The following is a 13,906-nucleotide window of genomic DNA, read 5'->3' as shown; positions in this document are numbered from 1 at the left end:
ATTAAGACTTCCAAAATTTGCTTTCCTAGTGCTCCTCCCCACCCTGAAATCCAATCCCACATGGACCACTGTTCAGGTTGACGTAGTTTCTTTACGGCCTCCTTTATGTGGTTTACCAGGTTGGTGATATTTTCTGAGCTATCTGGAATATAGGTGCAACATTCGGTTTTTATGATTGCACATGTGCCCCCTTCTTTTGCCAACAAATAGTCCAGAGCCATGCGGTTTTGTAAGGCAACAGTGCGCAAAGCCACCATTTCTGCGTTTACATCACTAAGAGCATCAGCAGTATCATTGGCTATTTGTTCCAACACTGCTGCCATGTTTATAGATTCTCTTGCTAACTTCCCTGTTCCATACCAGGGAAATGCTATAGCAAAGAACCTTTCGGTTTCTGTAATGGCTCGTTTTACTCGTGTCCCAGGGTGGCTATCCAAAGATGAAATATGATGTATATAGGGCACTACATATACCAAGTAACATGACCCAGTCCAACTTTGTGGTAACCAAGGGTATGCTCTATGCCCACAGATGAAATGGGTGTTATTATAGGCTTCAAATTTGTTCCATATCTGGTGCAAATAACTCATGTATACAAAGGTATTAACATGATGATAGTTATGCTTATTTAACAGTCTTCCACCTCTCCCTCCTTGTTTCTTAGCGGTCCTATTAATTTTTCTTTTCTGAGTAATTGATGTTGAAACGAGGGGTTGAGTAAAAGGATTATCATAAAACATTGACTTAGCTGTCAGGGCCAGTCCTCCTCTTGAATTACCATGGCAGATAACCCCTCCGTTCGCAGTTCTGTCACTTGGTAATACAGTATCAGGGCATGTGACCCATAGCTTATCAAGCTTCTGTCCACTATCTTCTACTATCTTATTCTGCCTAATCCTAAGACTCAGGGGTTGATACGGGGGTACCTGCATAGTGTGATCCTGAAGCTGAACCTTCATAGTCTCGTTATAGCATATAATATAAAAGAAATCACTGTTTAAAAGCACACATTCTTCTATGCATGGTTTGCCCTTCAGGGGATCTGGGTAAATCAATATGGCAGTTTCAATTATCGTTGACAAAGAGAACAGTCTTGTTAAAGTCCAAATCCAGTTCATCTTGGCAGTGTATTGTCTTCAACTGATGCCTTCTTACAATTGGAGGCATGTATCCATGTTGGTCGCTCCTTTACTTTCACAGCGGTGTTTGTGGTCAGGAGTACTTGGAAGGGTCCCTCAAATCTGGGTTGAAGGCTATTCTTTCGCTTGAAGATTTTTATATAGACGTTATCTCCTGGCTCGAAAGTATGGCACTTTCCTTCAGCGGGATCGACCTGGGCTTCCTTCACCTGTTGATGGAAACTAGAAATGCATTTGGTTAGTGCAATGCAATAACTCAACATATCTTCCTCCATTTTATGAATGTCCATTTGTTTAGCTGTTAAAGGTGCCGAAAAGGGCAATCTTTGTGGTCTTCCCATGACGATCTCGTGAGGCGACAATCCTGTAGTTCTGTTGGTAGCAGACCGCATTGTCATTAAAGCTATGGGTAACAGATCAACCCATTTAAGTCCAGTTTCTTTACACAGTTTTGCAAGCTTGTTTTTCAGCATCCCGTTATACCTTTCCACTAGTTCAGCCGACTGGATGCTAACTGCAATGGAGGTGCTGGTTAATCTGTAAGGCTTTGCATAGTTCCTTAATCACTGTTCCCGTAAAATGGGACCCATTGTCACTTGACAGTTTTGCTGGTATCCCAAAGCGAGGCACAATGTCCTTCAATAAACATTTAGCAACAGTAGTGGCGTCACTCTTTCTACAAGGAAACGCTTCAATCCATCTTGAAAACATATCAACAATAACTAATACATATTTAAAGCTCATACACACAGGTAGTTCAATAAAATCCATTTGCAAGTGTACAAAAGGGCCCATGGGGTTTGGGTGGGATGCGGGCTGTACCGTCTTTATTTTCCCTGCATTCATGGTCTGGCAGATAGTACAATTTTTACATATTTGTTTTGCCAACTTTGAGATTCCTGGTGCATACCAGGTCTTGAGGATACAGTCCGCCATCCCCCTTTTGCCCGCATGGGTGAATTTATGAACACATCGGGCAATTGGTGATAGTAATGATTTGGGTGCCACCATGCGGCCGTCATGATGAACCCATAAGCCGTCAGTGTTTTTTAAAACAATGATTAACAACCCATTCCTTTACTTCATCAGAACTGGCCCTATCTTGATGGGTCAGCACATCATCTAAGGACGGGGGCTGCGGTATCTCTGGCTTTTCCCTAACAGGGAAGGCTGAAACTTGTCGTTCAGTACTTGATATAGCTACTGACTTAGCGCTATCTGCAGCAGCGTTTCCAAGCGCAACCTTGTCCAAATGCCCCGTGTGCGCTTGGCACTTAATAATTGCAATCTGTTTACGTCTCTGAATAACTAGTAAAAGATTTTGCACTTGTGCATTTTTAATCTGGGTTCCCGAGGAAGTCAGGTAACCGCGAATTTTCCAAATTTGTCATGCTCATGTCTGGTTATTTCTGAATAGTTCAATATCCATTGTCTACAATAGCCAGTCATTCCTAGAAAATGCTTCATTTCTCTTTTAGTTTTTGGCAACGATGTGTTGCAAACGACCTTTATTCTATCCGGCGTTAACTCCCTGTTTTAACAATGATTCCATCACTGGCTCAATTCCTTTTTCTGCTTTCTCTGACAATGGATACTGTGACCTTTTGGGTAATGGTGCAGCTGGATTAATTGTAACTTTATAGGGCTGTGCAGTCTAATAGTTAGGAGGTATTTTAAATTTAAAAACGGCTGATAATCTTGTCCTGTTTTGTCATAGCAGGCCGTGCAGTGCAATTTTGGATGCCATTTCCCTAGTTTCAGGGATTCCTGGTATTGTTTTATGGAGCTTGTAACGAATCCCCATGCTCCTAACAGACTGACAAGTTTGGGACTCAAACTTGGGTCGGCAATTTCCCATGCGTAAAGTTTTATTTCTGTTACTGGGTACGCATATGTCTTATCTACTTGGATTTCTACCATTACTCCTGATGAGGAGCAAATGATTGTAGCATTCATTTTGCACAGCAAGTCTCTTCCACATAAATTCATAGAGACATCTCCTGATAACAGAAAGGAGTGTTCTTCCTCAAATTCTTCTACTTTTACTGTGAGGGGAGTCGATTGATTCAAGCATTGTAGTATTCCAGCCAATCCAGCTATCGGGGTCTTTTTCCCATTAATAGGCATTCCTTCAGAATATCCTTTCCCTAACACCGAAAAGGTTGCTCCTGTATCTACTAAAATGACATAGGTCTCCCAGCTATTTGCATTTTAATTTCAGGTTCGCTGCGTGAATTTAAAGAAACAACGGGCATTTGGTGGTCTGTGGCGCCTGGGGCTGCTGGTGTCCGTCAGTAATTCTGATCTCTATTTCTCCTAAATCCCTGTCCGTTTGTAGGGTAACCTCCTGACTGGTCCGAACAAGGGTTATGGACAGTGAAATTAGGACCTTTATTCTCTAACGGAGGTCCATTATTGGAGATTTTGTTCTGACGATTTTTCGCAGGGCATTGGTTTGCCCAATGTCCGGGTTGTCTGCAATTGTAACAATTACCAGATCGTCCATACCCTCTTACTCTACCACGTCTTCCTCTATATTCCCCTCTATTCATCCTTCTATAGTTACCTTGTTATCCTACCATAATAGAGGAGAAAGGTGTTTCTTCGGGGTAATTAAATTTTTTTTTCTTCTGACTCAACAAACATAGAGGCAGTCTTTTTATCTGGCTGTTCTCTATTTCTCCGTTAAACATTCCTCGAGGCAAGTAATTCTTTCTATGTTAAATTAACCATCTGAGGGAAAGGGTCTAGTCTTATTTACAGTCCATTTGGACCAATTTGGTAGGTGATCAATGGATGATTGACCAGTTCTTTAACATAAAGGCTGCTGGCGTGCCTTTCTTGGGTGGCTTACTGGTGCTAGCACTCATTTTAGCAGCTTAAATGGTTCACTTAAAACAATCTAAACTCCCATGACAATCCATGATCTGCGTTGTACGCCCCTACAGATCAGATTAATAAACTATACATACGTATAAAACTTGAGGGTTCTCAACCCTCGTGGAAGGTATTTCTAACTGGGGAAAATACCGAATCCACAATAGCTTAGTGGATCATGTAAAAGACATCACTATTTTCTCAACAATACATTCCGCCGCGGGACTCACTTCCCCGGCTTGGGTCTTTTCCAACCCCTTCTGCAGTTTTTTTTTCAGCTTAAATATTTTAGTTAAAACATACAACAATTCCGTAACACTCTATGATCTGCGTGGGACGCCTCTACAGATCAGACATGACTAAACATTAATACATATAACAATAAACAATACACTTGTTAAACAATAACCAAAGTGTTACTAAATCCCCAACCTATGCAGCCTTACTGGACAAAGTTGCAAAGTTGATTGATAATAACAAGTAGTTAAATACTCACTCTCATAAACATTAAACATTGACACTGTGTTTCAGACAATCGCCCACTCTTCTTTCCTTTTACCCTATTCCCTTTAGCCAAATCTTTAGCAAAAAGGGCCTTCAATTTGTCCCAGCTAACTTCACCCACTCGCTCTCCCTCTACCCTACTCCCTTTAGCCAAATCTTTGGCAAAAAGGGCCTTCAATTTGTCCCAACTAACTTCAAGCTGGAACCTTGCTAGTTCAATTTCCAGTAAATCGCTAGCTCCTTAGTTAATCAAATTCCTGACTTAACCTTCTCTCTCTGGTACCTTTATACAGTCCTTTTCTGCACGATCCTGTTCGCGGGGCGTCAGCGCCTCATGGCTGGTCCTCTGTTCCGTTTCTGAAAGGGAAGCAGTCACAACGGCAGTTTAACCTCCGAACCTTGTGAGTCAATTACCCGATGGCAGTACTGTCCAATGGAATAAACAGACTATGCGCAGCTATGCTTCTGGCAGGGAAAGTCCCAAAAATGTGGCAAAACACCACCTTTGGCCGATGGGATTTTCCCAACCGAGCAACGTACTCGGCGTCTGTTAACTCACCAATTGGTACAGCAAGCCATCTCGGTGGAACCTCCAAATTGTAGAAGTGCCTTACTTCTTAGCTCTGGGTAATGACTCAATACACTCTTGGATTCGTCAGATGGACAGGCCTTTTATTTCTCTTGCAAGGGGAATCAGCACCTCTACTCAAGGGGTGAGGCTAATATTCCAATGATACAGCGTAAGCATTCCATATTTATACAGTGTAACAAACAAGTTTGATTGACATTCCTTTGTTCCTCTATCAGGATACATTTTAGATTAATCATCAGGTATTAATGACATATTGACAGAAGGATCCTGGACACATAAGTCAACCGTTAATCTATAACAGGGCATGAATCGTGTAACCGGAGGTCCTCTTTAATCTTATACAGTGTATTGGGAGGGTAGGTTTGCTTACGGTCGCAAGTTGTCAGGTCACTGGTTACTTCAAAGGAACCCATTGTTTCACTTCTACATTCTCATTAGGTGGGCAGACATCTGTTCTTGGCTGTAATCCAAGTACGTGCAATAGCTCTAGTTACACATCGACTCTTGACCGGTGTCAAGTCTGAAAACTTTAACCCAGCAAGCACCTGAAATTAACCCCTTACAATATGTAGATTTCCTCAAGTGTCCTACCATTTAATGTGTATTCCCTTTCCTTGTTAACCCTCCCCAAATGCATTACCTCACACATCTCAGGATTGAATTCCATTTGCCACTGTTCTGCCCACCTGACCAATTTATTGATCGCTTCCTGCAGTCTACAGCTTCCTTCTTCAGTATCAACCACACAGCCGATTTTAGTATCAACTGCAAACTTCTTAATCATACCCCCTGTTATAAATCTCATCATTCATCAAGAAACTACTCATGAAATAATGCTGGATGGCCAGCTGGTGGCGCCGTCCAAGGAGTATAAATACTCGGGCGTCAGCCCCAGCTTTCCAGGGACATTTTGTAAGACAAGGAACTAGTGAAGTACAACTCGACCTCCATGTTCTGAAACAAGTTGATTAAAGCCTTGCTTCATGCTCAAACCAAGTGCGTGGTGAGTTTTATTACGTCACCCCCTATATTCAAGTCAAGATCATTGATATATACCACAAAAAGCAAGGGACCAAGTACTGAGCCCTGCGGAACCCTACTGGAAACAGCCTTCCAGTCACAAAAGCACCCATCAACCATTACCCTCTGCTTCCTGTCTCCAAGCCAGCTTTGAATCCAACTTGACACTTTGCCCTGGATCCCATGGGCTTTTAACTTTGTGACCAGTCTGCCATGTGGAACCTTATCAAAAGCCTTGCTAAAGTCCATATACACTACATCAAACGCACTACCCTCATCCAACCTCCTTGTTACCTCCTCAAAAAATTAAATCCAAGTTTGTCAGACACGACCTTTCCTTAACAAATCCGTGCTGACTATCCTTGATTAATCCGTGTCTTTCTAACAAGATTTAGAGGAGTACAGAAAGTGCAGGGGTGCAATTAAAAAAAGATATTAGGAAAGCAAAGAAAGAGCATGAAAAATTCTTGGCAAGTAAAACTCAAAGATATTTTATAAATATATTAAGAGTAAGAGGATAACTAAAGAAAGGGTAGGGCCTATTGGAGATCATGGGGGTAATCTGTCCTTCAGAATTCTTTCCAATAATTTTCCCACCACCAAGGTTAGGCTGACTGGCCTGTAATTATTCAGTCTATCCTTTTCTCCCTTTTTAAACAAGGGTACCACATTGGCTTCAGGTGTGGTGCTAGAGGACTGCTAGAGAGGATTGAAAACTGATGGTCAGGGCCTCTGCTATTTCCTCTTTTGCTTCGCTTAACAACCTGGGATACATTTCATCCAGGCCTGGGGATTATCCACTTTTAAAGCTGCTAAACCCCTTAATATTTCCTCTCTCACTGTTTATTTCATCTAATATTTTACACTGCTCCCCCCCACCCCGATAGCAATGTCTGCTTCGCCCCTCTCCTTTGTGAAAACAGACGCAAAGTATTCATTAAGAACCCTGCCAACATCTCCCGCCTCCACACACAGATTACCCTCATGCTCTCTAATACCCTTTCTTTAGTTATCCTCTTACTCTTAATATATTTATAAAACATCTTTGGGTTTTCCTTGATTTTACTTGCCAAGAATTTTTCATGCTCTCTCTTTGCTTTCCTAATATCCTTTTTAATTGCACCCATGCACTTTCTGTACTCCTCTAAAGATTCTGCAGTATTTAGCCCTCGGTATCTGTCATATGCCTCCCTTTTTTTTCTTTATCCTACCCTGTATATCCCTAGACATCCAGGGGGCACTCGAGTTGTTAGTCCCACCTTTTTTCTTTAAGGGCACATGTTTGGTCTGAACCCTCCGGATCTCCTCCTTGAATGCCTCCCACTGCTCTGACACTGATTTAACTTCAAGTAGCTGTTTCCAGTCCGCTATGGCTAAATCTCCTCTGAGCTTAGCAAAATTTGCTTTTCCCCAATTTAGAATTTTTATTCCTGGTCTATCCTTGTCCTTTTCCATAACTACCTTAAATCTAACAGAATTATGGTCACTAGCACCAAAATGCTCCCCCACTGATACGCCTTCTACCTGCCCAGCTTCATTCCCTAAAACTAAGTGCAGAACCGCCCCCTCCCTTGTTGGGCTTGCTACATACTGGCTAAAAAAGTTCTCCTGAATGCATTTTAAGAATTCCGCACCTTCTGTACCCTTCACCCGTTAATATTGGGGTAGTTGAAATCCCCTACTATTACTGCCCTATAGTTTTTGCACTTCTCAGAAATTTGTCTACATATTTCTTCTTCTATCTCCCTCTCACTGTTTGGGGGTCTGTAGTACACTCCCAGCAGTGTGATCGCCCCTTTTTTGTTTTTCAATTCGACCCATATGGCCTCATTTGATGATCCCTCCAACATATCATCCCTCCTCACAGCTGTAATAGTTTCTTTAATCAATACCGCGACCCCCCTCCCTTTTTACCTCCCTCTCTATCCCGTCTGACAATCCTGTAACCAGGAATGTTGAGCTGCCATACCTGCCCCTCTTTCAGCCACGTCTCTTAATAGCTATAATATCATAGTCCCAAGTATCTATCTGTGCCCTCAGCTCATCTGCCTTGTTCGCTATACTCCTTGCATTGAAGTATATACCATTTAGTACAGGCAAACCTCCTTGTTGATTACTATCTCGCCCTTGATTCCTCTGTCCTTTCAATTTACTTTCTACGCTTTTGTTTTCCAATTCCAGTTTTTCTTCCCTCCCTATTGACTCTATACCTTGGTTCCCATCCCCCTGCCAAGCTAGTTTAAACCCTCCCCAACAGCACAAGCAAACCCTCCCGCGAGGATATTGGTCCCGTTCCTGTTGAGGTGCAACCCGTCTGGTTTGTAGAGGTCCCACCTCCCCCAGAAACGGTTCCAATTCCTCAGGAATTTAAAGCCCTTCCTTCTACACCATCTCTCCAGCCACGCATTCATCTGCTCTATCTTCCTATTTCTGAACTCACTAGCACGTGGCACCGGAGATTACTACCTTTTTGAGGTCCTGCTTTTTAACCTCTTTCCTAGCTCCCTAAACTCTGCCTGCAGGACCTCATCCCTCTTCCTACCTATGTCATTGGTACCAATATGGACCACAACCTCTGGCTGTTCACCCTCCCCCCTCAGAATGCCCTGCAGCCGTTCAGTGACATCCTCGACCCTGGAACCAGGGAGGCAACATACCATCTTGGAGTCACGTCTGCGGCCGCAGAAACGCCTGTCTGCTCCCCTAACTATTAAATCCCCTATCACTATTGCTCTCCCTCTCCTCTTCCCCCTGCCTGTGCAGCTGAGCCTTCCATGGTGCTATGGACTTGGCTCTGGCTGCACTCCCCAGAGGAACCATCGCCCTCACCAGTACTCAGCACGGAATACTATTTGGTGAGCAAGATGGGCTCAGGGGACTCCTGCACTACCTGCCTGGTCCTCTTTTGTCTGACGGTCACCCATTCACTCTCTGCCTGCACACTCTTAAGTTGTGGGGTGACCACCTTCCGAAACGCGCTATCCACATAGCTCTCAGCCTCGCGGGTGCACAGCAGTGACTGCAGTGATATACCACGAGGGTGGGCTCTGTTATTTAGCCAATAAAATTGATATACCTATCAATTCATCCAATGAAAAGCGACGAGTTAAGAAAGTAACTATAGGTTTTTATTGGCTAAATAACAGAGCCCACCCTCGTGGGTGATCGGATCCAACAAGGAGGAATACCAGCCAGTCGACCACCTTTATACCTGGGCAGGTAGGTGGAGCCATGGGCGGAGTCAGCAGTGGTCAGCCCAGGTATAACAGCGTGACAAGAGGCGACCTCGTATAGTGATACAACAGTGTGAACAGTGATAACCATAGAGTAACGATATAACAGTGATAACTATAGTGTAACGATAGTGAACGACAAAAGTGGTTTACCACATGCAGTCACCGCTCAAGCTCCGTATCCGGTGCTCGAGCTGCTGTAGCTGGCGACACTTCCCGCACATGTGGTCGTCCAGACCACGGGAGGTGTCCAGGACTTCCCACATGGCACAGGATGTGCATTCCACGGGTGTGAGCTGCCCTGCCATACCTCTAATTAACCTCTAATTTACTAAACTAGCTGGAATAAACTTAAAAACTTTAAGAAAGTCAAGTAAAAACACTTACCAGATATTCACCAATCAGCTCCCTCCTCTTGTGCCAACGTCACTCTTTGAAAATTCTGCCAGTGCTGAGTTGGTACCGCCGCTGCCGCCTCGCCGCTCCTCACAGGTCTGCTCTGCCGCCGCTGCTGCTGCCGCCATCCCGCACCGGGTCCCGTCTCCTTGGAGGTGGGAAGGGATTAAAGCCTATTAACAGGTAGTTAACAGGCAGAAAATAGGATTATCCCCTTTTTGCCCTCAAGTGCGGGCTTCCCGAAGGCTCCAAAACACGCCAGCTCAGCGAGGCGAGTACTGGGTCTGCGGGAGTTGGGAAGGTGCAAAAGTGTGCTGTGAAGGTAAGTGATGGGTGCAAGTGTGAAGAGGTGAGTATCTGAGGTAAGTCCTAAGTGTTTTTAAAAGTGTATTTACCTTTGTTTCTTCCTGCAGGCTTCAGTCGGTTTCTATGCGGAGAGTCTCGCACCTCCGTGTTGCAGATGAGAGATGGCCGTTGCATTCTCAGATGCAACAAACATCTCATTTCTGTAAAAGAAAGAAGGTTGATGAGGTCTTGTATGCAAGACCTCATCAAACTGCAGAGATTGTCACTGTTTGAAAGCTTCACAGAGCTGTCAAACGATGACCATTCATCTGTCAAAAGTTTTTGACAAATAAAACATCACACACTGACGTTCTCTGCAACTGGCTTCCCCTTAATTGGCCTGCTGGGTGGGCTTAACAAGTCAATCAAGGGAAAATAGCGTGGGTTGGCCACAAATTGATGGAGGCGAGACATCGACCCGACAAGCAGCAGTCCCGCCTCCAACGTGCCCCCACTCTCAAAACCGTCCCCTATGCCTCTATTTATAAAGCCAAGGATCCCGTATGCTTTAACAGTCTAATCAACTTGTCCTTCCACCTTCAAAGATTTGTGCATGTGACCCGTCGAGTCTCTCTGTTCCTGCACCCCCTTTTAAATGTTAAGCTTCTGAAAAATATTTTGTTATTGTAGATTTCTTGAACCTGATGAGATGGGATTGAAATGGTCGCAGGACTCAATATTTACTCAAACAAATGTTATGTTCCATTCTATCCTAGACTATGGTTGCACCATCAAATGGATAGGATGAACATCTGTTGGTCTTTTTTCACTTTTTCTTTCCTATGTAATTTCATATTATGGTACTATTGTTTAACATAATAAGATTAATATAATTCGATATGAATAGAGTCATAGAAGTTCACAGCACAGAAGGAGGCCGTTCAGTTTATAGGGCCTGTGCTGGATTTCACTGTCCTACGATAACCTTATCTTCCTCTTCAAATATTTATTCACTTTTCCATTAAAACATGGAATGGTCTCCGCCTCAACTATCCCCTATTGGCGTAGCAATCCTTGCTCTAACAACTCTTTGCGTAAAGGAATTCCTCCTAATCTTTCTCCCCGGCCTCTTGGTTACAATTTCAAGTTGATGATCATTAGTCACTAACTCCCTAACCAGAAGAGATTTCCCTCTATTCACCCTCTCAAATGCTTCATAATTTTCAAAATCTCTATCAAATCTCCTCAGTCTTTTCTGCTCCCAAGAATATAGTCTTAATATTTCAAATCCTTCCCATAATATTAGTTTCCTATCTCTAGCATCATTCTGGTGAATCTGCACTGTACGCTCTCTATGGCTTTAATGTCCTTTCTGCAATGAGACAACTAAAACTGCACATAGTACTCTTTTAAGTGCAGCCTAAGCAATGTTTTGTTACAAATTTATCATGACTTCTTTACTCTTGTATTCTGTGCCCCTATTTATAAAATCCAAAATGCTGATTTTTATGGCTTTAGCTTGCATAGTGAATTATGTATTTGAATCCTTAAGTTTCTCTATTCAACCTTGCCTTTCAGCGTCTTTCCATTGAGTGTATACTCCCATGCCTCCACATTAAATTACATCTTCCAATTCTCTGCCCACTCTGCTAACCTGTCTGGCTTCCTGTAGTCTTTTACAGTCCTCCTCACCATTTGGCAAATCCCCTATTTTTGCATCATCAGCAAATTTAGAGATTGTGCTGAAGTCCAAACCGTCTGTATATTCCGAGGGGAAAAAAGTGGACCCAGCACTTGCCCCTGGGGTGCGCAACTTCTTTAACATTCATTTACCCGAACTTTAGTGCTTTCTAATTTGAACTTGAATTATGGATTCGAAGTTTGACTAACTGGTCAGTAGTTGCCAAGTTTATCCAGCTCTCTCTCATCTTGAACAGGGTGCTATATTGACTACCCTCCAGTCTTCTACATATCTAAAGAAGATTGAAATATTGTGGTCAGAGCCTCCACTGTCTCCTCTCTGACTTCTTTCAACAGCGTAGGTAACATGCCACCAGGGCAAGCATGGCGATTTATCCACTCTCTGTTCTGTTTTTTTTTTAACAGAATCAATTTCCTTTCTAGTTATCTATATCAATGAATCCATATCCAGCTCTAGTACAGCTACATTCTCACTTCCACCATTATTTTTAAAAACTTGCACAACATTTTTAATAAAATTATATTTCTCTATCATAATCTTCAAAGACTACAACTGGATTGAAATAAATCCAAGCTAGTTATCTCCGGGATACTCCAGAACTAATTTGAACATACTGTGGGTGTTTTTTGCAAATAAAGGAAAGTGATAACCGAGTCTGTGATCTCTTCAGATTTTCTTTAAGGAAGGACTGTAATCCAGCCAAGATAGTTCAGTTATTAAATCTATTACCTGGTGGTGTTCTGCTTTACTTCCTCTTCCCACTCAATCGAATAATTTGCTTTTATAGTCTCGGCTCTAACTTAAAGAATGGATGCTTGGCCAAGATACCGTGGAACTGTAATCCAACTTGAGTTATAGCCTTCAGGAGAGAAGGAAATATTTAAACAGGGAGTGGGTGGAAAAACTAAAAATATGTACATTTTATAAATTATTTCTTTACCTTTTCCCTCCCCATTGTGTCCTTACTTTCAGCATTCTTAGCCTTACTTCCTCCTACAGACAATGTTGAATATGGATTTCTGTACAATTGCAATCAGTGTTCTATATTCAGTTGACTATTGGGCCCTGCTAATTATTCATTTCTAGAAATGGAGTGTTCAATCATTACAAAGTGATCTATCCTCCACTATGGCCAAGAACTAAGTGCAAGATAAATTGAAGTTGGAATTGCAATTTAATGATGGGGCACTAGTCCAAAGCTGTACTGCTGGGTTTAAGGAGATGCACAACTAACATGTAGAAATTGTAATGAATTTAGAATATTTCTATGTTTGAAGATTTGTTTGTTGGTTTTTAACTTTGTAGCTTTAGTCAAAATACAAAATTAGTTCATGAATTAGTCAGTGGAGATAAATTATTTTAATTCTTCAATTACAGACTCGTGTTACAAGTAACACATTAAATGGAATAAAGCAACGCTTGGAAGTAGAGGAGGGAGATAAAGAAAAATGGGATTTCTTGAACACTGCATTGGCCTGGGTGCCAAATGAAAATTTACCAGGAACTCAGGATGATGTGTTCTTCACCCATGTAAGAATATGAACTATGCTACATGAAATATAAATACTAATTTTTCAAACCTTATTACTAATTACGATGATGTCTGAGTACACCTATTAGGGCAGAGCATTATAATGAATAACATCTGTCTAGTGTTACCTATTTACTAGTATTAATACTACAATGTCAGTTGTGATGCTATACACTATCCTATATCACTACTACATTTTCAACTTTACCACACCATCGTTACTACATCCCATTTCTCCAGTGCAACATACAGTAGTAAGAAAAATCAAGAAATCTGTTTAAAAAATGCTGTACTTAACAAAGAATAAAACACAGATGAAGCAGTAATTCAAGTTACAGGTTCTGCTGATGTTCATAAACTACTGGAGCCACTCTTAGGGTTTATGACATTAGTAGAACAGTTTGATTTGTGTTCACTCACTGCCATAAATCTATAATGTTCTATATAATTTGCAAAATATTTCCTCAAGCTGTCTTCCTTCAGACCTTTGGTTTCTACAGAGAAAAGTCTTAATACAGCATTTTAAAATTCCACAGCAACAAATTGTGGAAAATGGTTTGCAAATAACAACAATTTTATTCAGTTATCAATGTAGACCATAACATTTCACATTAAATATATTTGGGT

General features: G+C 42.0%; 1 protein-coding gene across 5 annotated transcripts in view; it reads left to right on the top strand.

The window, feature by feature from the left end:
* Window positions 1–13,906, top strand: part of zranb3 (zinc finger, RAN-binding domain containing 3) — a 152,976-nt gene that overhangs the window by 70,150 nt on the left and 68,920 nt on the right. For all 5 annotated transcript variants that reach the window (XM_085986606.1, XM_085986608.1, XM_085986609.1 and 2 more), the window contains one exon: window positions 13,126–13,278. In XM_085986606.1, coding sequence (XP_085842732.1) covers window positions 13,126–13,278 — 153 coding nt within the window. The remainder of the gene's footprint in view (window positions 1–13,125; window positions 13,279–13,906) is intronic.

Source organism: Somniosus microcephalus, chromosome 4 (genome assembly GCF_052327205.1).
Source record: "Somniosus microcephalus isolate GS21.2 chromosome 4, FLI_Smic_1.0, whole genome shotgun sequence".
Lineage (NCBI taxonomy): Eukaryota > Metazoa > Chordata > Chondrichthyes > Squaliformes > Somniosidae > Somniosus > Somniosus microcephalus.
The sequence above is the reverse complement of the archived record's forward strand: the minus strand, read 5'-3'. Positions and strand labels throughout refer to the sequence as shown.